We start from the raw sequence: 27,207 nt of genomic DNA on the forward strand, positions 1-27,207 counted from the left end.
AAGAGGGTTTGATTTTAGAATGTGTATATCTAAAAGATGATTTTTTTAATATTGAATCCACTTCCTACCACTGTATTATCAACATCCTCCTCTTGTCTTGATAGTTCTTCATAAACCCCACTATTCAAAAAATCTTGAAATGATGTTATAAAATGAAGATCTGTTCTCATATAAGGAGTTTGTTCTTCATCTTGTCTTTTCATATTCATTTTCACTCCCATATAAAACTTTAAAGTTTTCATTTCTTTTAATGTCTTTTTAATAAATTTTTCAACATCAGGTTTCACTATTTCAATTGATTCAACTATTGATGATGGACCGGGTTCTCCAAATTGAAAATCCTTATTTTTATATGCCCTTTAAATGCCCCATCAGTGTTTTCAATATAATAGTCTCCCTTTACTTTAAACTCATTTTTCTTGTGTTTTTGTGATTGAAGATGCCTATTATAACTACTCTTCAAAACATCCTTTGAGCAGGTATCACAATGTTTTCTTTCCAACTCAAGAGGGGATATTTTGTGAAATAGATTAAATGTGTGTTTGTTGGTTCGGAGGTGTTTTCTATAATGTTTATATTCGTGATTACAAACATCGCAGTATGTTGTATTCACCATATTTATATAATAAAACTTTGCTTAAACTAAAATTTTCTTGATGAAAATTTCGTTTATTTTACAGGTGAATCTGTGGTTAAGTTAAATTTTTCTTGATGAATTTTTCGTTTATTTTACAAGTGAATCTGTGCTTAAACTAAAATTTTCTTGATGAAAATTTCGTTTATTTTACAGGTGAATCTGTGCTTAAACGAAAATTTTCTTGATGAAAATTTCGTTTATTTTACAGGTGAATCTGTGCTTAAAAACATTTTATCCTCCAACTTTTTCACTTAATAAATACAATGTTTCAAGACACAAAAAGACAAGTTTCAATCAATCTCTTCATTTGTTAAAGATGCTGAGAAATATGTCAAGGATGTAAAATTGAACAAAGATAAATATAACAACTATTGGATAAAAACAATTATGGTGGATATGATGAGTTCTTCAATTTACTTCAGTGGAAGGGCTTTTAGTATACCTGGAAGAACATCAATTAAGGTATCTCTAACAAAAGTTTCTCCTCTCCTTCTGGCAATATATTCAAAACTAGAAAAAGCAATGAAACAAGAAAAGGTATCAAAAAATAAAAACCTTATGGATGAAGCTTTAGAAAGAAAAGATAAGACCATCTGTAATATGCAAGGAGAAATTTGTATTTTTTTCAACAACCCTAAAGATATAAATCCTGATGAAATAAAGGATGTTAATATATCAGGTGAAATGACATTTCGTTCAATTGTAGTTAAGGATCATTTTAAAATTACCTTTAATATAAAAAATGTAGCAGTTGAATCTGTGAATGAAAAAATGTATATCGATATCGATGGTAATGTTTTTTCTACTAATTAAATGAGCCAATATTCAACTGAAGATTTTGAAGATTATGAGAGTGATTATGATACCGAGAGTTTGCATTCAAACGATAGTTATGGCACCGAGAGTTTGTGTTCAAATGATAGTTATGAAAGTATAGATGATTCTGAAAGTATCGAAGATGATATCAAGATGAATTTCAGTTTAAGTAAAGTTTTACTTTATAAATATGAATAGTTTACTCGATTTTGAGCCTCTTGAATTCCATGATTCTCCATATGACAAATTTGAGAATTGTCCTGCGTGTGAAAGACGGGGATTAAACACAGAGTCAAAAGCCTATAAACAATGTATATTCTGTGATTATCTTCTAATTAATGATAATCAAAAATATAAAAAGGAAAAATAATTCTTTTAGATTTACACCAAAAATGAATTACTTTACAAGATTGATTCGAGAAATGAATGTAAAGTACGAGGGTGAGAACACACCTTTCCTTACAAGGGAAGAAACTGAACGTATTAGAGAAATGTTCAAAGGATTGTTGTCATATCTTATTCATGGATGTGATTTTCAGGGAAATATCAACACAAGATATTGCATAAATAAAATAATGGATTATCTTGAAATTAAACCTGAACTTAGGATAAAATATAGAATTTCGAAAAAGCCAAGAATAAATTAAATAACCTGTTTTCCAAATATATAAATGAATGATTTTTTACCTATTTGGGAAAATAAGATAAAATTTGACAACCATAAAAATCTCCCAAATTCATTAAGATGCCTCATAGTTGGTTCAAGCGGATGTGGAAAACCTGCTTACTTTTAAAGATGCTCCTAACTGCCAACTTTTTAGATTATGATAATTTAATAATTTTCACAAAGTCGAGTTTGCAACCAGGTTAACAACTACTCTCACAGGGTTTTATTGCTGGTGTGCAAAAAGAAGATATAAGCGGTTTATTTAAACTTCAAAAAACCTAAATGATTTTAACATTGAAGATATAATACAACTATTTTGTGATACACAGAGATGTAAAAAGAAATCAAAACCGATAACTTGTATTCTGAGTGATAATAATGGATGATATACCGTCTCCCCAAGATTTGGATAAATCCAAAAAGAACCTCGTTATCTTTGATGATTGTGTTAATGAGAGAAACCAAACGGTAATGGACAGCTACTACACAAGGGGAGACATTCTTCTTGAAATTGTATTTATCTTAGTCAATCGTACTTTCAGCTTCCTCGTCGTTCCATCAGAAACAATGCTAATACTTTTATTTTATTCAAGTTAAATTCAATAGATATAAACAATTTTTGGAGACAATTGTTCTACATTATGTAGTAAAAAGGAATTTGGGGATTACATGAAACACACGACTGAAAAATATAAATATATTGTTGTGAAACAAGATGAGATATTAAATGATATTTTTCAATAAATAAATGGATGCGAAAGAAAGAGCAAGAAGATTTAGGGAACATCAAGAGTTGGTTTCAAAAGTTGTAAAACAGCAGGAAGACATAAAGAAGAAACGCAGACAGAAACTAACGGGCGAAGAAGCATTTGAAAGAAAACAAGAGAAATTTTTTAAACCACTTTTAAAAACTTCCCAAGGAAAAATGAAAGATGTTTCCACAGTTCCCACGGTAGAATATACTCCTAAAAAACTTCAAATGTTAAAAGATTTCAGTCAAATGACGGAGGAAGAATTAGAGCATATTGGAGAATTAGAACATGATGAAGGTTTATTTCAACAACTGGAAGAGATTAATCAACCCCCTGATTATATTGTGAATGCTCTTCAAAACAATGAATATTCAGCGGATTCAAAAACCAAAGCAGGACTCATTCCAACAGAACAATCGGCAATATTTCATCTTGTTCAAGAAAAGGTATTGATATTTAATGATGAATTAAGGTTCTTGGGTTCTGCTCAACCCCCTGTTAAACTAACTCCAAGATTAATGTTTCTTCTCACAAAAGATGGAAGACAAGGTTCAACTGTGAGGGATGAATCAAAGTATATTGATAAACCATTGGATATGGAAAATAATGATGATAGAGTATATATTGATCTGCTGAACACTCTAAATTATAAGGTTATTCTTTCTGGTAAAAGTAGGAAGAATGAGAAGGAGAAACACATTATTCAGGCTTTAAGTATCCTTGGTTCAGGTGTTAGTTTTTCTTCCAAATGACCCATCGCAATTAGTTAATAGACTGTTATTGTTGTTAGGCAGTAAGAAGGCTGGAAATAACAATTGTTTTAATGAAGCATCAGCCATTTTAGACCAGTTGATGAACATGAAAATAATTAATAAATATCAATATAAAGACATTTTATCTCATATTAAATAAGATGAGAAGCACAATCCTTAGTTTCAATTTCACAACAAGCGACTCACACATCTTCATTCCCATACCCACTACAACTTGACACAACAAAAAGAATATGAGGCATCTTTATTGTCCATGGAAACTTATAATACCTTATTTAATATAACCGAGAAAAATGACAAGTTTAGTTATAATCCAGGAAGTGGATACAAAACGATAACAGTCTCACCCGGAGCATATGAGATTTCTCAAATATCTTCCTAAATTGCTCGTCTTATGAAAGAACAGGGTGATGAACCAAAAAATATTGTTATAAACATTCAAAAACATACTTCAAAATCAACGATTAAAGTTAAAAATAACTACAAGGTTGATTTCACAATTGATAATTCATTTAGAGAGTTATTGGGTCTCCCCTCAAAAACATTCAAACTAATGGAACCTTTTACAGTGATAATGTCATTCAAATATCCTCAGGAATAAATTCGGTGTTAATTCACTGTGATTTGATTGATGGTGCTTATAATGATGGGAAAAAAACAAATACAATATTTTCATTCAGCGCATACTCAACCCCAATTGGTTATAAATTCAATATGGAACCCAAAAATTTGGTTTATCTACCTGTGTCAGGAAAAACCATACACAGAGTAAATTTTAGGATAACCGACCAAGATAATCGTGTGATTTCTTTTAATGGAGAAGTTATATCCATCAGAATTCACCTACGTGAAGTTTTCCAATAAATAAATACGATGGTTATTGTGAGGAAACACGAGTTGGGAAAATATAAAATAATTACAGGGGATGGGATGTTCCTTTCCCCATACTACAAGGGTGAAGGTATGTATCTTGGTAGAGGATACTATAAACCTAAGAGACAAAGGGGTGTTGGGCATCAATTTAGAGGAGATGGGATAATTGATACTCTAATGGGTATTGGTTCAACTATTCTTAAACATAAAGATCTAATTGGTTCAACTGCTTCTGCTGTGGGAAATGTTGCAGGTGCTGTAAAGAGTATAAAAGATGCCCAGAAGGAATCTCATAAATTACAAGCAATAAAAGAAATTAAGAAAGGCAAAACTCAGTTGTCCCCCCCAAGAACGACAGAAAATAATTCAAATACTTGGATCAGGGTTTCAAAAGTTTTAACATCTTTTTTTTCCGAAATAAATACAAGTATGGAAGCAATTGATAGTATCTATGATTTGATGATACTATTATCATCTCAAACTCCACTAAAAAAGAAGATTACTTCAAGGTAAATGCAATAACTGGAACAGACTGGAATACGAATGGTACAAAAAGTTTTGAAATAAATAATCAACAAACCTATTTGAATCTCTCCGAAAGTTTCTTGTTGTGTAAATTTAAATTCACTAAGGCTGTGAATAACACAAACGCTACACTTGTAAATGATTTCTTCTGAAAAATGTTTGATAGTGTGCGTTTGTATATTGGAACACAAGAAGTTGAAGCGGTTGATTATGTCTCTGCTGTATCTGAAATCATAAAATTTACACTCTATACATTCAGTGATAGAATGGGAAAGGGGTCTGTCGAAGGTTTTATTCCTGATATGTCAACGGGAACAAACACAGACCCTGGGTATACTCAAAGGAAAGGAATGTATAATGATGATACAAAAGCAGAAAATAGTTTTACTGTGGCAGTTCCTCTTAAAGGTATATTTGGATTTTGTGATCATGATAAAGTTCTGTATGGCCTTAAAATTAGATTTCAACTACAAAGGAATGATAATGAAAATCGATTGCTTTTTGGTGTTGGTAGTGCTTTTGGTGATCAGAATAAATTTGTAATTGAGGAAATGAGTTTGTATATCAGTGAATATACTCCTAATCTTAAAACAGAAGAGATGTTGAATCGAAGACTTAACTCAAAGAAACCACTCAGTGTATCATACCTCAAAAGAAGATGTCAACACGTTAAACTCAATCAAACTACTTACACGTGGAATTTGGGTGTTCTGGAAGGAAAGCCACGATATCTGTGGATCATTTTTAAAAAGCCAGATGGTGATACTGCGACTGATAAGAATAATGCATTGAGTGATAATGCTAAGGTGAAACAACTTCGCGTTTCTCTAGATGGAACATTTTACCCACGAGATAGATTGGAAATTAATTGGGAAAAAAATGATTTTGCTAGAACATACAAGTCTTACCAAAAGGTGTGTGAAAGTAATGGAAATAAAGAACCTATTTTGGATATGACAGCATTTAAAAGTTTGTATACAATCTATGCGTTTGACCTGAGCGCTCAAAAGGAAACTATAAAGTCTAATCGAGTGGATACTTCCCCTATACATTGAAAGAGGAGAGAGTGAAGAAGTTGATACATATTGTTTGCTTTTGGAAGAAACAGAATTGCAGATTAATACAGATAATGGTGTGATGATTAGTCTCACATAATTTTTTGTTAAATAAATGAGTGGCAAAGTACCAACTGGGGTATATGTTAATCAAATCAATCTTCATAAACTATCATCTTGTGTTCAAAATCAAAAGCCTTGTACGATTAACGTTAATACAATTCAGAGAAAAGGAGCAGTAAGAATTGATGTTTTTCTCACAAGAGAACAGGTTAAAATCTTGAATGACACTGGCTCACTTAAAATTAAAATGACAAAACCAATGTTGAAAAATATTCAATAAGAGAGACGAGTGGAGGATTTCTCCCATTTCTAATTCCTTTATTTGTTGGTTTAAGTGCGGCTGCAGCATTGAGCGCTGGTATTTCAACAGCGGTGAAAACTGCCAACGAAAGGAAGGCTCAACTCCAGGCTCAAAAAGAATTGGAAAGACATAACAAAGAGTTGGAGAAACAAATTAGTGGAAGTGGTGTAATTGTCGATTTTGCTGAAAAACTTGAAGGTCTGCCTGATAAAGCGAGATTGCTAGTTGGAGATATGCTTTCTTCTATAGCACAAGCAGGTGTAAAATTAACGAAAAGAGGTAATGGATTATATCTTTCTAATAAATAAATGAGCATTGATGAGTGGTTGAAAGAATTTGGAAAGAATACAACATCAAATTTACAACTTGTCAAATATTGTAAGAAATTAAAAATTCATAATGTGGTTATTTGTATGAGAGATGAATTACAAATGTGCCGAAACATACAAAGAATATTATTATGAACTTAGAAGATAATAATGGGAACGGTTCTCATTGGGTTTGTATTTTTAATAGTCAAGACAAATATTATTTTGATAGTTTTGGTCTTCCACCACCTGTTGAAGTCATAAAATTCTTACAGAATGGTGTTTATCAAACATTTCAAGTCCAAGAATTAAATTCCAAGTGTTGTGGCCAATTATGCCTATATGTGTTATTTCAACTCAACAAAAAATAAAAATTTTATGATATTATTTTTTAATCTAATATAAATGACTTATGTTGGTAAAGATGGTTCTATCTTTGGTGTATCTCAAGAACTGGATATTGATTTATCAAATTATTACACAAAGGCACAGGCTGAACGACATAAATATAATATAACCAAAAATATTAACATGAAAAATGCTTATAAATTAAAAAATTATCCAAGCCCGACTGACGCGAATGACTTGGTGAGATTAAGCGATTTATCACAATATATATCCTTAAATAAAACAGCCGTGTATTCCAAAGATACAGAAGTGTTGATATTATCTCCAGGTCATACAGAATTCACAGTTCGAATTAAAATAAATTTTTATAAAGAAGGGCGTATCGTTTGTATGAGAATAGAACAATGGGGGTATGATATGAATGATTTAGGGTATAATTGGTCATTTAAAATTAACCTCGAAGACCTGGAACAATTAAATCAGTCTCGTAAGGAAGAATATTATCCACTTGGTATCGAGAATGAGTTTTGTGGGGCTACGATTAGTAAACAAATAATAAAAGAATTTAATAAGGGTAAATATAATAATGGTTTTGCCCTTGTTTATCTCATGAAAACAGAAAAACAGGATTATATATAATAAGTAAGGAAATACAAAATGATTTAACTATGGGAAGATGGGGAGGTGTTTCGTGCCATAATATTGTTCTAACATATATTTCTAATACATAAATGACAGCAAGAAGGCTTCAAGAAAATTATCATTTCTGTGTCCAAGCATACCTTCAAGAAAAGGGTATTCGGTATTTTAATAAATATGTTCTACAACATAAGAATGAGGTATTTTCAATAAAAGATTGGCATTATGCTGATGTTGATAAACCGACAACTTTAGATTTAATTAGAATGTTAAATAATGAAAAAATTATAAAGTTAAGAAAAGGTAAGGCTCTTTTTTTGAAATTCAAAAGAAATTTTATTGGTTTCCTGTTGTAAAAATTATTTTGGATACAGGAATAACAAGAAATCCTGATGAATATATGTATAATATTCTATGGGGTGTAAGCGTTTATTCAAGGATAGTAAGGGATGAGGAAGGAGTTGAAGAAGAGAGGGAAGAGGAGGAAAAGGAGAAGAGGGAGAAGAAAGAGAAGGAGGAAAAAGAGAAGAGAGAGAAGGAGGAGAGGAGAAGAGAGAGAGAGAGGGAGGAAAGAGAGAAGAGAGAGAGGGAGGAGAGAGAGAAGAGAGAGGGAGGAGAGGGAGAAGAAAGAGAAGGAGAGGGAGGAGAGGGAGAAGAAAGAGAAGGAGGAAAGAGAGAAGAGAGAGAAGAGAGAGAGGGAGGAAAGAGCGAGACAAAATAAATATCAAAATATGGAAACCAGTGAGATTAAAAAAAGATTAAGGGTATTACAGAAAATAACTCAACCCACCGAGGAGGAAAAGAAAGAATTGACAAGTCTATTTGCAATACTTTCGACAAGACTATTAGCATCGACAAGATATGGATTTTAATTCAAGTTTTTCATTTTTTTTTTCTTAAATAAATGGAGGAGAGAGTGAAGGCATTTCTAAGGATTCTTTATGTTTTAAAAATTAAGATTCAAATGTGCATGTTGGAAACTAAAAAGGTTTTTGCACTCTGCAGGAATTTTTCTCATAAATAAATGAGTTATTGTCTCAAATGTAAAAGAAAACTAATACTAAAAATATTTCATATATTAAAAGTAAAAATAACAGGGTTATACAAAAAGGTATATGTTCGGTGTGTGGTTCAAAAAAAAATCAATTTATCTCCCAACACAAACTAGGAGGAGATATCCAAAAGTTTTTATCAGGAAGTAAATTTACAACTACTGGAATACCAGGGAATTACATCTTCCAGGGTATTCTTTCTGTAGCTGCCCAGGCACAAACTTGGATAAAAGATTAGATGAGGCAGACAATCCTAAATCCTGGAGTAAGTTTCATCAATAGAGTTGATGAAGTGTGCATGAGACACGATATTGATTATGGGAATACCACAACGTTGCAAGAAAAGCATGAAGCCGATAGAGAAATGTTGTATAATTTGTCTCTGATACAAAATCCAACCTTGAGAGAAAAAGTTGATCGGTTCATTGTGAAGAAGATGATCAGTGCTAAATTGAAACTTGGACTTGGAAATTCAAAAACTTATAGGCTCTAATGATGCCATTAAGACTGAAGAGCAATTAGCTGATGAATTACATAAACCAATATTCACAAAGTTTCAGAGAAGGAAAGTTTATTCCAAGGAAGTTGATTATATCTGGTCTGCTGATTTGATTGAACTCAATAATGATAAGGGGTACAAGTATGCTTTAACCGTTATTGATTTGAGGAGTAGATATGTGTGGGTTGTCCCTTTAAAAAACAAAACAGGTAATACTCTTATGTTAGCTTTTCAACAGATATTTAATAAAAGTAAGAGAAAACCTAAAAAATTGTGGACTGATGAGGGTAGAGAGTTTTATAACAAGACATTTATGAATTTTCTAAAAATAACAGTATTACATTATACAGTACCTTTAATGAAGGGAAGGCAGTTGTTGTTGAACGTTTTAATCGTACCTTAAAAGAGAGACTATAAAAAAATTCACACAACTCGGTTCACAACAATGGTCATCTTTTATTCAGGATATTGTGGATAAGTATAATGACACGATTCACACGGCAACAAATATGAACCATCAGAAACATTTACAAAATTAAAATATGAAAAGAGATTAATGTCAGAAAACCTAAGTTCAAAGTTGGTGATATCGTAAGAATATATCGGTGGAAATCTCATTTTGAAAAGGTTATACTAAAAGATGGACCAACGAGCTTTTTAAAATTGTTGATGTAATAGATACGGTTCCTTGGACTTATAAGATATATGATTTGGAAGGGGAAGAGATTTTAGGTTCATTTTATTCACAGGAATTACAAAATACAAAGATAAATTGAAATTTTTTGACTCCGCCTCCTTTTTGGCTCCACCCACACAAGCCCCCGCCCACACAAGCCCCGCCCACACAAAACCCCACACAAGCTCCACACAACCTCCACACAAAACTCCACACAAGCTCCACACACACAAACCCCACACAAGCTCCACCCATATTCATCATATTCACATAATTAGTGATTAGTTAATTAGTTCCCCACACACACAACATGTTTATTTAATTAAAAAATTATCCACCCATCCACACAAGCTCCACTCATCCACCCATCCTCCCCCCATCTCTCCACCCATCCATTTATCCACATAAGCCTCATCCACATTCACCCCTCCCACACAAGCTCCACCCACATAAACCCCTGCCCATATAAACCCTGCCCACATAAACCCCTCCCACATAAGCCCTGCCTACACAAGCTCCACACAAAAACTCCACACACATAAACCCCTCCCACACAAGCTCCACCCACATAAACCCCGCCCACACAAGCCCCACCCACACAAGCCCCACCCACACACACACACCCCGCCCACACAAGCCCCTCCCACACACACCCCACCCACACAAGCCCCCACCGAAGCCCCGCCCACACAAGCCCCGCCACACAAGCCCACCCCCTCATCCCCCTGTGCGCCCCCACCTTTGACTCCACCACCTCCCTCATCCCACCCCCCACCCTTCCCCACACACACACATGGGGAGGGAGGGATGGGATGAGGGGGTGATGGGCCATTGGGGGAGCGCACTTGCCCCCCCCTCCCCCCCCCAACCCCCCCTTTACATCTCTTTTATTCTTTTCTTGTAATTCAGAATCAAGTAATTGTAAACAAAACAAATATAATTTATTAATATTGAAAATATTAAATATTCATTTGCGAGAATGTACAATCTTTCCCAGCAATCTTCTTCAGATGTCTTGTGATTTCGAAACTCAGACACCATATTCTGTTTTGAAACAAAAAGTGGATAATAATTAGGTTCTATAAAGATAATTACATGGTAATATGAATAAGCCTCGTTGACCACTGAATTAACACACCAGGAGCCTGTCATCCTTTCATGGTCAATAAAATGAATTCCAGTGTACTGACAAAACCACGTCCAAACTAATGATGCAACCAACATAAGGCGACATTCTAAAGAGAGAGTGATATTAATAATAATTCAGAAATATTTACCTCCAGAAAATCATGTGTTGTACGAGTGATATTAATAATAATTCAGAAATATTTACCTCCAGAAAATCATGTGTTGTACAAGATTGCTTCAACAGCTGATGTTGTGCGATAGTGCTGAAAAAAAAAAATAAGTCAAGGGTATAGATGAAGAGACAGACAGGGAAAGCAACACACACACACACACACACACACACACACACACACACACACACACACACATACACACACACACACACACACACATAGACACACACACACGTGCCGCACCATTGGTTTAATTATTCGAGATCAGAGACCAGTCATTATAAATCATTGGCCTCTTCAATAAGAGCAGAGAGAGGTAGGTAGAAAGACAGACAGAGAGAGAGGCACACACACACGTGTCTCACCATTGGTTTAATTCCTTCGAGATGAGAGGACGTGATAAGACTTCATGCCACTCATTGAAAATGTCTTTCAATTCTCTTCTAAAATCATTGATCTCTTCAATAAGAGTATTAATTTCATGAACCACGTCGTGATATGTGAACTCAAATTCTTCCAATGCCCTGTCAGGGAAAAAATATATATATCAGAATTATCATGATTTAATTAATAATCATTTGCTTCATCGTTCAAAGAGAAAAGCATACACAAACTTACCAACTCTGTAGTGGGCTGTTGGCTTCATCGGAAGAAATATCGTCCATGCCTCAGTTGTAAAAATGAAAATCCCGTCTGGCAGAAACTTTGTCTGGCGAACCGCTTATAAAGCAACGATGAGGAGATTGCTTAATCATTGGGTGTGGGCATAGGAAATGACAAGCTTCTCTTAATGATCTCATCTGGCCACCGCCCGAGTTGCAAATCGTTTTTGGACATAAACCACGCCATAAAAGTTTTGATTCAAATGTTTTCAGTTCGTGTTCTGAGATAAAATATAAACACGAGACCTTGTCTCACAGAATAGTTCCTATTTTTTCACAGCATGACAGTCCAAAACCACTTCCTCATTCACACAGCACGGCCGTGTCAAAAAAACACTTCCTCATTTTCACGGCATGAACTGAAAACATTTGAAACAAAACGTTGTTTCTGGCATGGTTTATGTACAAAAATGATTTGCAACTCAAGGCGGTGGCCAGATGAGATCATTAAGAGAAGTTTATCATTTCGTAATGGCACAAAAGGGGTATCTTAAAAAATATAAAGATTCAAATGTTTTGTTTTTCAATATTTTAGATGGGGATTATTGTGCAAAGAAAATTAAACTATTGAAGGAATTTGAGAATGAACAAATGTTTATAGGTTCAATGAGTGAGCTAAACAATATGCATTGGTTATTTGATAAAGAGTGCCCTTGAGGCTTAGACGTTTCAGATATTTCTTTAGAATCACCTTTAACAAATCTTTATCTTGTTGTATGGGTTATTTGAATAGAGAGCCCCTAGGTTAAAAGGGGAAATAAAAAAATGACCGTTTTACAGCCATTTTTCCCTGCTGTGCAGGGGTTTGGCTTTTCTTGAGGCAATGTTTTATGGCCGGATGCCCTTCCTGACACCAACCCTGGTCGCCTCTTACGACACACAGGGATATGGTACACCTATTCTAACCGGGGCATACACCGGGACCAGTACACTGGCACTCATTTCGCCGACCTCGGAAGGATGGCAGGCTGAGTCAACCCCCTGGTGTTAATTCAGCAGCCAACGGGATTTGAACTCAGGACCCTGGGATCCCAAGCCGCCACCCTAACCACTAAGCCAACACCAGGCTCCAGGTTAAAAGGGGAGACAAATAAATATACCTTGGGCTAAAAAGGGGATTTATTTTTTCAGGGGAAAAAAAAGAAAAATTTCATGGCTGAAAATCCCCCATTCATTTACATGGGGAAAAGTGAGCCAGAACCAGTATTCTTTCCCTACTTACAACATTAGGCCAGGGCTCAGATAAGCTACAGGTCGAGTGGTCCTATTTTTAACATTATCTCCAAGCAGAAATTTATTGCTGTTCATTAAATTAAGTCCCTCTGCCAGTGCAGATGCAGATCCTGCCGATGAGTGGGCTACAAAACGTTTTTCTTCGGAATCATGCAAGTATTACGAATCATATATTGTATCTCGTTCTCACTTCCTTTTATTTTCAGAACACACCTCGTAAATCTTCCTTTTTCATTCATAATATGTAGATGCACCACTATATTTTCTGACTTGAATAGATTCGTTTGCTGCTACTTGCCAATTGAATTTACTTGACTTTGTTCGGGAGGATTAAATGGAGTCTGGAAGATCAAAATAGTTGGTGAAAGGGTAGACACAGATGTTGCTAAATATCATGTCCTTGGTTTTCCTTTCCTGTATTTTCTCCCAAGCTTTGGAGCCTTTGAAATTCAAAATCGAAATGTTTTTTTGTTGTTGTTGTTTGATGATCTTGAAAGTGCATTCAAGGGCAGCCCATTGAAGTTGAGGTCACCACAAGGGATTTATGGGTTGTGTGTCAGTGGATTTAAGGGTTGGAGGGCTCTGAGAGCAGACGGAGTGAGACCACAGAGGACGCGATTTAAAAAAAAAAAAACTAGAGAGGTCATAGAACACGTTACCCTGCACAGTGTTACTTCAATTTTAATTACATAATGATTGTTACAATCATTAAAAAAAAATCCAAACGTTTAGTGCGATTGAAGTAGTCCAGAACACTACTCTTACACACCACCCCTTTGAACCTTTATGTAAATTGAAGTACTGCAAAACTTGAGGTTTTGGGAAGTATTATGACACGATTTATGTTCTACTGGACAGTCTTCAAGTGTATAATTAAATTTAAATAAAATAAACATTGTAAAAGTTGAATAAATAAATTGATTCGGGTTTCACCGCCATTTTATGCAGTGTTTATTACATCACCCTATCGAACATATTATATTAGTTATCCGTGCTCGTTGTTTGTGTCCATTGTGACGTCCTTAAAACCGGTAAGTTTCCAGGTTGGAATGATTTTCAATTTTGTTTGACTGCCAGGAGATTTAATTTTTTTTAAATCTCACTCTTGTCTGTGCATGTGTGATCAGGCCGGATTCTAAACTGAGGTATGGTAAAAGGAAATAATTGTCTTCCTATCCATGCTCCGATTCATGTTAAAAATATAACATTTGGTTCAAATAAGCTGTTCCTCAATCATAAACTGATAAGACGACAGACGAACAGACGGATATGAACCAATTGCTTAACCCCACTCTTCACTTCGCGTGCATGGGGTAAAAATAAATAGAGAGAGAGAGAGGGGGAGAGAGGGAGAGAGGGAGAGAGGGAGAGAGGGAGAGAGGGAGAGAGAGAGGGAGAGAGAGGGAGAGAGAGGGAGAGAGAGGGAGAGAGAGGGAGAGAGAGGGAGAGAGAGGGGGAGAGAGGGAGAGAGAGGGAGAGAGGGAGAGAGAGGGAGAGAGAAGGAGAGAGAGGGAGAGAGAGGGAGAGAGAGGGAGAGAGAGGGAGAGAGAGAGAGAGAGAGGGGGAGAGAGGGAGAGAGGGAGAGAGGGAGAGAGGGAGAGAGGGAGAGAGGGAGACCACCGACCCACCTGCGACGTGAGAGCAACAGACCTTGAACTTCGGCCACATCACAGGAGATTCCAATGATGTTGAGAGCTGTAGGGGAGAGCCTACTGTATGGAGGAGAGGCGTACTCCATTGAGCTATGCACAAAGGACTTGTCGACTGAGTTGTTCTGATTTTTCAAAGAAAGACTTGTAATGATGGAGGATGCCCAGTCTTTGACTGGCTTTGGAGGAGAGCTCTGCAAGGTGAACAACCATAGGAATAGGTGGGTTTATTTGACAATCCCTCCATAGTGACAAGGTCCCATTGTGAGATCATCCAGGGTTGAAGGACATCTTTTTTTCACAGTTTAACAGAAATTAATCGTTTTTTGTTGTTTTTTTAAAATTCCTTGCAGACCGGCATTGGATTAACTACAATGGGCTAACCTTTGTTTTTTTGCATTAACTGCATTCCACCAATCATGTTACATGCACATGAGGGGGAGAATGTTTTTTCTTGGTAAACATCGTGAAGTTTTATGAGGCCTTACAGTGAAGATAATAATTTTTCCACTTCATAATCAACTTGGCACGACACACTACTTATGGTGATGTGTTTTTGTGGGTGGTTGGGATGTGATGTGAAAGGAAAGGTGGTTGAATACCATCGTGTCCAGGTCGGTTAACATTGACGCTGGGCGGATGAGCTAAACTGGCGGTTTACTCCCTCAGACGACGTTCCGAATAACGGCGGACAACACGCGCGCGGGTTGTGAGGAGAGACACGAGAAACCTTACAGCTTCTAAAACCAATTGGTTTGTTTCCCGAAACCCAAAACAATAGAAAGAACCAGGCATGATGTAATCGTGACGGAGGAGACGACGACGATGACGACGACGACGACGACGACGACGACGGCAGGTTGGGAGGAAGGGAATGCAATAAATCAATAATTATGTACACTCTGGACTCAGTCACAGACGGGGGAAAGGGAACAAAAACCAGGGACTCGGCTCTGGTGGCATCTGGGACAAACGGGTGATGAGGAGTAGGATGATGAAGTGAACAGATGATGACCATGATGATGAGGAGATGAAGCACACAAGCAGATTGACAAAACAGGGCAAGGAGGGAATGATGAAATGGACAGAGGCAGGTAGGCAGGACAAACAGGCACAGGATGAAGACAGGCAGGTAGGATGATCTCCTTCGAGCTCTTTGTCCCTCCAGTTCTCCTAAGACTTCCGAACTTTCTTCTCAGAGTCAGACCTTCCAACTTGGTTCTCTTTCATCGTGTTCCTTGTTCTCCTCAGACATTGTTCGTTTTTCCCTCAGGCTTCTCACTCTGTTGTCTCCAACTCTCTGACCAACTGCCTATTTAGCTCCTCCCTTTGCTCTCTCTGGGCAATGCTCTACCCCTCCCAGGCGATCCAGGTGTTCATAGCTCTGCACCCCCCTCTTTTATGCGGAGTCTCCCGGTGCCCCGCGGTAGAGGTTGACATCGAGGTAATACACACGATTTCCATAACCATAATCCTTAACTAACTATTACCACCACCACCCCCTTTATGTTGTTCATGCAAACAAGACAATTCTTAAGCTAACGTTTCCCTACTTATACATCGAGATGGCGATCTACTTGCACATGGACCATGCAACTCTATACATACATTCCCATATGCCCCCTCCCCCCAACACACACACACACACACACACACACACACACACACACACACACACACACACACACACACACACACACACACACACACACACACACACATAACGATACATTAGAGATAGAAACATTTCTGCTCTTTCAGGTTGTGGAGTTTTTAAATAAAGTAAATATACCTGTTCAAGGTTGTTTTGAGTACAGCAGATGCCATAGAATCATTTTATCCACACTTTGAAAATCATGCCCCATGGTATATGCAAACGACTACGCACACACGTGACGATGCATTTGCATGAACACGACTACGTACACGCACACACACATGCACATGACTATGCACGCACATGACTACACACGCACATGACTATGCATGCATGCACTTACACATACATCAATACACATGCACTTACACACCTACATACACACACACACACACACACACACACACGCACCAGCCTATTTCATTCCATTGCAGAGAGAAGACCAACTTGAGTGTTGTTTTGTCAATTGGCATACTCACCATACTTGCCAAGTCGGGGTTGCCTTGGCCCGAGAGTGTGCAACTAAGGGATCCAAACCTGCATCAATAAGTGGAGAAAAATATCTTTAAGCATTCAATCAACCAGCCAGGTATCCTAACAACAGTCATGGGACACCCCTTTACAGGTGTGAGAATCTCCCATGCTTCCATGTAATTTGCATAATCATGAATACCATCAACAGAAAGGGTATAAATAGTCGAGGAACATCTCAATCGCGTACTTTCAGAGGTTGAAGCCCCATGAGAGGAAGGAGTTAATAGAATTCCAACGAGCAACGACAATTGGCTTTCAAAGGGTGAGCACCTTGATCAGGATGATTTCAACCCTCCTCATCATCCCCAAATCAACTTCATGAAGTGGAAGACTACAGGAAACACCAATCATGACTATTGATCAGACAGGATACCCACAATCACCTAAAGACAGAGGTAAATCTAACCACTCATTGGTAGGGGGAACATATGTGCATCTTTCATCAGAAAAAAAAATTCCTTCCATGTGACGGAAGAGTTTCCCATCAGAGGCATGTCGTGGAGGAGTTCATGTCCCTTCCCCAATTGCAGCAAAACCCACTCGTGCAGCGAGTAATAGACATCTTTGTGATGTACTCTACGTGACGGAAGAGTTTGAGGAGCCATCGGAATGTCAGGGAAGCACAAGTCCAGTATGTTGAGCCTCTAATTTTATGGAGTAACAAGAAAGAGCAGCAGCACACTTGAATTGTTGTGTTCAATGCATGGAGTCACACGGTACAGTACAACAAATTGGTATCTTTGGGGAAAATGAAATGTGGAATCGGGTTTTGTGGAGCAACAAGTCCGGTACACATAATGGAGGGCTCGAAGGAATGTATTGAAAGATCAACCACAGATAGGCTCGACAATCTACAACAATGACCACAAAATCTGAAAGAACTAGGAGGGTGCACTCTCGGAGGCGTAATGGAGGATCACAACTACAGACAACGAACGCCTGGGAGCAGATGTTCAAGTAACAAGTCCAGGCCATCATTAAGACCCTTGTAGGTCCTCCAGGAAATGAAATTGCTGCATGCAAAGGTACAATTTATCATCAAATGCATTTATCAAGTGAAAAATATAATATTTAAAAGGATTCCTTGGAAGCTTTACGTATTTTTATTGAAAAATGATGGGTTTTTTTTGTGTGTGTTTTTACAGTCGATGCTGATGAAATACGTCGTCTGGGAAAGCGTTTCAAAAAGCTGGACCTGGACCATTCTGGATCGCTCAGCGTGGAGGAGTTCATGTCCCTTCCTCAGTTGCAGCAAAACCCACTGGTGCAGCGAGTAATAGACATCTTTGACACGGATGGGAATGGAGAGGTGGACTTTCGAGGTGATCGCCGAGTTACCCGCTCTGCGCTTGTTCTGATGATGTTCGCGTGTCATGAAAGGTTAAATACATTGAATGGCGTATCTATCTCTGCACTGCGAGCACAGTGTTGTACAAATCCTGTCCACTTTGCAGAATTCATAGAAGGCGTGTCACAGTTCAGTGTGAAAGGGGACAAAGAGCAAAAACTGCAATGTGAGTATAATGAACAAAACAAGGAGGAAATAAAATACCTTTCACCAACATCAGCACCATTTCCTTTCTCTCTTCCTGTGATGAAGGGTAAGGCCCAAAACTTCGGCTTCTCTTTTATTCACGGTGGATCAATTACCATACAAGTTATTTTATTATTTCCTGCTTGTGCTGAAATTATTATATTACATTCTTTATATAATGAACGAAACCATATTATGGAACCATATCCATAGGGGTGTCTCGGCCTAATATCCGTGCAGTGCTGTAGGATTACAATGCTATCCCTGTGGCTCCGGGCTTGGTCTCTGTGCTTCGGCCACCACAAAGACAATAGGCATTATTTCATTTTGGTGGGCATCGAAACCCTGTGCCCTGGTGGCACTCTCCTCATTGGGTTTTGCTAAGAAAGGAATTTGAAGTTTAGCCAGGGCACAAATACACAATGGCCTAATATTTTCGACTTGTGCAGTGGGATCTCTAATTACTGGTAAATGGTAACAGACTATAATGGAGACACATTTAAGTTTTCTTTAAAAAATTCACAATTCTGTTTTCTGTATGCACAGGTCAGGCTGCTTACACCTGAACATCGATTGCCAGATGTGTTGGTATTGTTCTAGCCTTTTATTTTGCTGGTATCCAACTAAACCAGCCTTGGTGATTAATGTTCTGAGGCTTTTGAAATGCCGTTTGTTTTAACAATGAGGAAATTTCGGTCCAAAAAGAGACCATTTGACCCGTCACACCTGTACCATATACACTTCAGCCCATACAACTACTGCAGGTGGCGATGATGGTGCAACCAATGCTAACCAGGAAGTTTGGCCGGTGTACTAGCACACATAAACCTTCTTTTGGATGTACTTTGGTATCTTTAATATCCACAATCTAAATACAGAGGAATGTGCTGGCTTCACATCCCCATCCTTCAGGGACGGTGAACTTTAACATGCAGCGGCCCCTGCTGGCTGCATCGAATACAAGATGCAGAGGTTTATATGTTTATCTATATTAATATTTCGGCACGCCCCTTTCTTTGTTCCACCATCAGATTTTTGTTACTGCATGAAATGAAACAAGATTTGGCACATATACTAATGATATTATTGTCTTCCTTAAGTGGCCCCTCAAAATTCGTTTTGATGCATTTTCACAAACTCCAACGGATTCCATTTAAATTCGGTACGATTATGGCTTTTGGTCCAACTTAGGTCATTGGCTATAAATTTTTTCCATAACACTTCCGATATTCGAAAAAATCGATAAATCGATATCCCTTATGGGATTTTCCATTCAAATCCACTCAAGTTTAAGGCCTACGGGGGACGCAAATTTCCACTTTGCCCCAGGCGCTGTTTACCTCCGCTACGCCAAGCTGTTAGGGTTAGGGTTTGGGTTAGGGTTAGGGTTAGCTACCCTAACACTAACCCTAACAGCTAACCCTAACCGCTAACCCTAACCCTAACCACTAACCATAACCGCTAACCCCTAACCGCTAACAGCTATTCAGGGAATTTGCAAGAAAGCTCGGGCAACGCCAGGCTTTATTGCTAGCCCGAGCAACGCCGGGCATTACTACTAGTATTATATAAACAGAGGTAGTTTGGGATATGTTTGGAGTTGTGTAGCTTCCATGTGAAATGTTAAAAACTCACTGAGGATGCTATGTGTGTGTGTGTGTGTGTGTGTGTGTGTGTGTGTGTGTGTGTGTGTGTGTGTGTGTGTGTGTGTGTGTGTGTGTGTGTGTGTGTGTGCGTGTGTGTGTTGTTATGTCTGGCTTCCTTCTTGGGACTACGGTGCAGTAATTGGTCTTTATTTTGATTCACATTGATCTCATTTCACAGTTGCCTTCCGCATCTATGACATGGACAAAGACGGATACATCTCCAATGGAGAGCTGTTCCAAGTTCTCAAGATGATGGTTGGAAACAACTTGAAGGAGACACAGCTGCAGCAGATTGTTGACAAGACTATTCTCAACGCCGATAAGGATGGAGATGGACGCATCTCTTTCGCAGAGTTCTGCACAGTAAGTACCTTCTTGTGAGAACCCGTGGAATGTCTTATTATCCCACGGACGCAAAGCGAAAAGCGGAGTTTAAAACAATTGCTTCATGTCCGTCCATCCGTCTGTGTGTCTTATCAGTTTATGATCATTGGTGTATGATCGAGGAATAACTTATTGAAATTGAATGTTATGTTTTGAACACAAATCGGAACGTGAATCTGAAAACAAACCTGCCATGGAACAGTACTTTGTCTCTGAATTCAACCGGATTGCACATGCGCAGAGAGGAGTGAGATCATATAATTTTCATTCTGTCTGCTTATCTGGCAGTCAATCAAAATTGAAAATCATTCCAACCAGGGAGCTTGCTGTTGTTAAGGACATTATAAAGGACACAAGCACCAGGCACGAATAACTCATGCAACATGTTATATCGGGCGGTATAATAGACGCTGCGGAAAATGGTGGTGAAACTCTGAATTAATTTATTCATACGCCTTTAGACCTCTTTAAACTTTCATTTAAATTTAATTATATTCTTGAACACTGTAGAACATGCATCACCTTCGTAATACTTCCAAGAACCTCCAGTTTTGCAGGAATTTGACATGTTCTACCGGGTGGTGTATCAGACTGCTCCATGGCGCTAAACTTTCAAAAAAAAATTTTCAACTATCTTTGAAATTATTATTTTGTTAAAATTGAAGTGTAGTATATATTTGAACATGGTGCGGGGTACCGTGTTCTATGAACTCTGTAGTTTGATATTTATTTGTTTTTATTAACTTTTCAATGTGTGATGCCGTTTAGCATTCCAGTTTAGCTAAAAGTTCGGCCATTAGGTGCTTCCAAACAGAGACCGAAGGTCTATTACATATACATTGGTGGCCAAAATGAGGAAAGGAATTGAAGGCAGGATTATAGGAGGGAGAAAATTTTTTTGGGCGGGTGGTGGTGGAAGTGATGGAAAAGATTAAAGGAGCGTGGAGGAACAAAGGGAAAAGTATGAGGTGAGAAAGGAGAGATAAAAGGGAAGGGGCATGGATCAAGACTCAAACATTCTGCCACGTTAGTGCATGTTATAAATACTGTATGTGGCCCTTAAACATCTGTGGTCTGATGAATCCATTTGAAATGCATGGTTTTGCAAGCACTTTGAACGACAGTACAATACATTGCACGGTTATGATGATGATGATGATGATGATGATGGTATCATCACACAACGGACGTTTGAGCTGTCTAACCTAGGTTGGAATCCCGACCGAGCTATAAAGGACCAAAAAAGGTGCTTTCAGAAATCTGGCACAGCCCGGTTATGCGCATTTGGGGTTTCATTCAAATTGGTGAGGTAGGACAGCACACACACACACACACACACACACACACACACACACACACACACACACACACACACACACACACACACACACACACACACACACACACACACACACACACACACACACACACACACTTTGTGTGAGTTGCACAAACTAAAGAAATAAATATGCAAAATATAAATGCATGTAAAATAACCAAACAAAAATACAAAATCAAAAAGAAATATTCTTCTAGGGACAACCATTATTCAAAGAAAGATGTAGGGATGGTTTCACATCATCATTTCTCGTGACCATCCCTACCTTGTTTACATGCTTTTTGGTGTAACATCCCAACATCCTTTTGGATTTTTATGCCACCGTTGACAAAGTTTCCGGGGACATTATGTTTTCGGGTTGTCCGTTCGTCCATTTGTCCGTACATCCGTCCGTGCTAATTTTCTCTGTTTTCTCTGCAACCACTTATGCAAATGACACAAAATTTTCAATATAGGTGCAACTACTCAGGCAGAATATTTTAATGATAATTATGACATCATAGGTCATGTGGTGTGGCTGCCATGTTGGAAAAAAAGGAAAAACTTTCGACCTCTTTATCTCCGAAACCACTTCATGGAGAAAATTGAAACTTGGCACGTGTGAAGTACTCCCCATGGGAAACAAGTGATTTTTTGATAATGTCATAGGTGGCTTTGTTTTTAAGTCATAATTGCATACGTCGAACACTTTATCCAATCAGTATGAAAAAATTTTGAAGTCATCTCCGACTAAATTTTATGGGGGGGGGGGTTGATGACGTCATCGGTCACGTGGTTCGGCAGCCATATTTTTTTGAGCATAAAAACCCTCAAAAGTCTTTTCTCCAAAATGGCTGAACAGATTGAGGCAAAACTTCACAGGTATGACCGTGAGCAACAAAAAGTTCTCCACCTATGATGTCATTGGTCACATGGTTTGGCAGCTCTGAGTTTTTAAAGAATAAATATTTTAAAATCTTCTCCAGAATGGCTGGATAGATTGATGGGAAACTTCACCCACACGCTCTCAAAGCATTGGGAATACCAAGGTATTCACAAATAATGAATAGATCACATGGTCTGGCAGCCATATTGGATTGAATGAGAATGTTTAAAAAATGCTTTCTCTTGAACCGCTTCATCAATCGACGTGAAACATCACAATTATGATCTAGTAGTCATGGGGAATACATATTTTAAATTCCAACCTGATTGGATGCATGGTCTGGCAGCCAGAATGAATTAATATTCTGAATCTGAGTTCAGGGATTTAAATCAAACTTGGTACAAGTTTGTATAATGATGTAATAATGTGGGTGGCGGTATATCTGGCGACATCACGACATCGGAGTGCCATTCTTGTTACCTCCACGACCAAAGGTGAAGGAGGTTATGTTTTCACCCCTTTCTGTCTGTTTGTTTGTTTGTCTGTGTCCAGGTTATCTCAAAAAGTTGTGGACGGATTCGGATTAAACTTGGTGCACAGGTTGTTTGTGTGACAATGACGAAACTGTTCAATTTTGGTTCAGATCCGAGTCCGGATCCGGCTACTTGAATTTTTTTAAGTGATTCTTCACCGTTTGAGAGATAGGGCCAAAAACGATAAATAGCACAATATCTCAAAAAGTTGTCGATGGATTTGTATGAAACTTTGTGGATATGTTGGGTGTTTGACAAGGAAGAATTGTTGATTCAATTTTGGTGAAGATCCGAATCTGGTTCCGGATCTGATAATTTTAAAAGTGATTCTTTACCATTGAGAGATAGGGTTAAACCAATATATAACATGATATCTCAAAAAGTTGTGGACGGATTCAGATGAAACTTGGTGAACAGGTTGGGTGTGTAACAATGACGAATTGATTCATGGAGGTAACAGGAAAGAGCAATCAGAGATCGCAGACCCTCACCAGGGCTTGATTTGTGTGGCAAATTAATTGAATGATGTACGAAATGAAAAGTCGTTGATGGCAAATGAAATGTCTAAATGGTCTAGTTGTAAAGGTCAAAAGTCTAAAAATTTGTAAAGGTCAAATGGTTTGAAGATCTAAGGGTGGAAAGGTCTGAAAAGGTCTAAAGGGTCAAAATGGTCTTGTGTCAAAAGGGTATTAAAAGTTTGAAGGGGTCTAAAGGGTGTAATTTAAGGTCTAAATAGTTGGAATTGTCTGAAGGGTCTTAAAATGTCTATAAAGGATTTAAAGGTCAAATGGTTCTACAGGGTATTAGAAGGTCGGAAAGGTGTGAAGCTCTAAAGGTCTCAAGGGTAGAAAAGAATCGAAGGGTCTTTGGGGTTCTAAAGAGCCTAAGAGGATCTAAAGGCTCTTCGAGGTCTTAGGATAATAAAGGGTGTAATGGGTCTATAGAGTGCGGGTTATAAAGGGTCTTTGAGGTCTATAGGGTTTAACAGTGTCTACAGGGTCTTAATTATCTTCGTGGTCTTCTGGGTCTTAGGGTTCTAAAGGGTCTAAGGGCTCTTTCGGGTCTTAAAGGGTGTTAGGGTTCTAAAAGGATGTTAGGGTTCTAAACGGTGCTAAGATTCTAAGGGTCTCGAGGGTATTGCAATTGTCAAGAGTCATATGGGTCTTAAAGGGCCTCAAGGATCTTAGGGGTCTAAAGGCTGTTATGGGTATTTCAGGGTTTTAGGGGTTCAAAGTGTCTTGGGAATCAAGAGGGTCTTCAGGGTTTTAAAGAGTCTTGGTCTTAAGTGTCTAAAGGGTCTTAGTGGTCTTAAAGAGTCTTAGGGGTCGAAATGGTGTTTGGGTTATAAAAGGTCTTAAAGTTTTTGATGGGTCTTAGGGGGTCCAATGGGTTTTAAAGGGTGTTCGGGTTCTCAAAGATCTTATGGTCCTAAATGGTCTTCGGGGCTTGAGGGGTGTTAGGGGTCTTAGGGTTATAAAGGGTCTAAAGGCTTTTAGGAGTCTCCAAGGGTTTTCAAGAATCTTAGGTTTTGAAAGGCTCAAAAGGGTCTTCAAGGTTTCAGCGGTCTTCATAGGTCTTAGGGATGTTAAGTTTTATGGGTCTTCTGGGTCTTCGGGTTGTAAAGGGTCTAAAAGATCTTAAGGGTCTTGGGGTTCCAAAGGGTCTCATGTAATTAATACACCAACTCACATTCCGTGCCGTGATATTTTATTTATTTTTCGTTTTGTGTTCTTTCGTTCGGTCGTTTTATATTTATTTATTTATTTATTTTGTTTGTGCAAGTCGTACATGGTTTTTTTTTGTGCGTGCGCCATCCCACCTCATCGTTACGAATGAAAATCCCAAAACTTCGAACCAGGCTCTGCCAGATTACCGAAAGCACATTTTGTTGGTCTTCACAAACTGATTGCCGGAGAAGGAATGAAGATAGCATTCTTGATTGAAGCCCCCATGGGACCCTGCTGCTTCGAGCGCACGTCCTAACCTCCCACGCAAATGGATCTGTGCCACTTGGCATGTTGGCCGGTGTCATGGGTCAAAACTGCACCCTGGTGGAGAGTGCTAGGGATAGAGTTGAGCGAGTCTAACATCAGTTGTAGGTCTTCATAACCCCCTGACTTCCTCCCGCCCTGCTCCGTAGGTGGTCGGAGGTTTGGACATCCACAAGAAGATGGTCGTGGATGTGTGACTTTCCCTTCTTCGCCCGAGCGATCCACCGTGACCCGACGGGCGGGCACCTTTTCAGTACCATTTGGCGTGGACATGAATTATTGAGCGTCTTGGTGTTGTCTGCGCTTTGTTTGTTTGTTTATTTATTTATTTATTCATGCACGTCTTTTGTGCCACCATGAGGATGACAAAAGGCAGCGTGGTACGTTTCGTGTTAAAATGAACTTTTAAAGCTTCATCTCCTCGTGAAGCTTCGGTAATGACTCACAAGTTAGCCGGCTGAAGGCTTCGTCCCATACAAAGTAGAGTAAATGCAGTACTTTGAGGTCGTGGGGGGGGAGGGGGGGGGTTAATCCCAAATACACAGGAAATATCTTCAGAAGGCCTTGATTCTGCAGGGTGTCTCCATTATTCCACCAGTGTTGGCCGCATCCAGTGTCTCCTCGTTTATTTCCGATTGGTCATTCATGATCCACGGTGCCTCATTCTTTTCGATATCTGTAGTTTGGAGCTAATGTATCGGGTTTCATTTGGTGTAAAGCTTGGATGTCTCACGACCAGTCGTTCGAATGCCTGAGGCTGTCTTAATTTTAAAATCGTCTTATTCATTTTTGTTTCTTTGTCCCCTTTGTAGCGCAAGGAATTAACGAATTCACACGACGAGGCCAATGAGGAAATGCAGAGTACAGTATAAAGCTGAAGGTTGTGTTGCAGGGATTATGAGGAATGCATTTCAGATGACGTGTAAGTATGGACATGTCCTTTTAGTCTTGCCTTGAGAAGATGTCCGCTGTAACTGGATGTCTGACACAGAGGAAAGCAGCCAGGTTCGAATGCGTCAGGAATTTCAAAACGATTTTTCTGTCCTTTTGTATGTCATCACGAAAAACATTCAATTAAATGTGCGAAAAGAACGACTTCCTTTTCAGTCCAAATGACTAAATTGTCACCCACCCCACCCAGTTAACCCAAAAGACCCCTTAAGACCCCTCCCTGCCATACTAATTGGACACATCCACTGCACGTCATGGTTCATTGCAATTTAATTTCCAGGATAATGAAAACATTCATTTGAAACGTTTCCATGGAGATGAGCACTTTGCAGTGGTTTGTGACATCAGTCTTTCTTCTGTCTGTCCCAACGTGATGACTCATTGATTAATTGATTGTACTGTTTGTGATTTCCTCGGAAATGCCACCCGGTGTCTCGTGTTGGTCTTAATTGAAAAGTTTCACGGAGTATTCAAGTTTTATTTATTTTATGGGGCTATTTATTCATTCATAACATACACTATCAATGTGATACGAATCGATGATGATGATATTACCTTTGCGGACGTGGGGAAAAAAAAGATACTCGTAGAATACCAGCTTGGGTCACTGCCACCACTGCTGTTGTGCATAGCTTTTGAGGAGAGAGTAGATGTGTGTTTTACATGGTCTTAATTAAACTCGACAGTTGCCAAATGAAAGATGTTTTGAGGGTTTTTATTTTGAATGTGCACAACTGAGTACTGCTACTACCGTACTACTATTTTAACAGTTCCAATTATTTCCATTTTCTTGTAGGGTCGTTTGGGGGGAGTTTTTTTTTTTTAAGCCAAAGTTTTTCACGAACCAGCTGGCCAGGCCTGACGTTCGGACTGAACCAACTAATTTTGCCAGAAGGGACACCTGGCTTAACGTCCATCTGGGGGGATGGTGCACTCATTGATGC

At 38.4% G+C, this 27,207-nt stretch overlaps 1 protein-coding gene and 1 long non-coding RNA gene across 2 annotated transcripts in view; one reads left to right on the forward strand and one right to left on the reverse strand.

Moving 5' to 3' along the window:
- Positions 1–26,962, forward strand: part of LOC147011866 (calcineurin subunit B type 1) — a 40,274-nt gene extending 13,312 nt beyond the window's left edge. The window contains exons 3-6 of the mRNA XM_085857329.1: positions 18,166–18,342; positions 18,475–18,534; positions 20,379–20,563; positions 25,462–26,962. Coding sequence (XP_085713455.1) covers positions 18,166–18,342; positions 18,475–18,534; positions 20,379–20,563; positions 25,462–25,509 — 470 coding nt within the window. The 3' untranslated portion in view covers positions 25,510–26,962. The remainder of the gene's footprint in view (positions 1–18,165; positions 18,343–18,474; positions 18,535–20,378; positions 20,564–25,461) is intronic.
- LOC147011867 (uncharacterized) lies at positions 10,904–11,790 on the reverse strand. The gene is made up of 3 exons (XR_015051725.1): positions 11,651–11,790; positions 11,318–11,375; positions 10,904–11,028 (listed from the first exon to the last, which is right to left on the reverse strand). It is a non-coding gene; the product is annotated as an uncharacterized LOC147011867 (long non-coding RNA).
- Positions 26,963–27,207: the final 245 nt, after the last annotated feature.

Source organism: Eptatretus burgeri, chromosome 15 (assembly GCF_056783735.1).
Source record: "Eptatretus burgeri isolate ZD-2024b chromosome 15, Ebu_testis_v1, whole genome shotgun sequence".
NCBI lineage: Eukaryota > Metazoa > Chordata > Myxini > Myxiniformes > Myxinidae > Eptatretus > Eptatretus burgeri.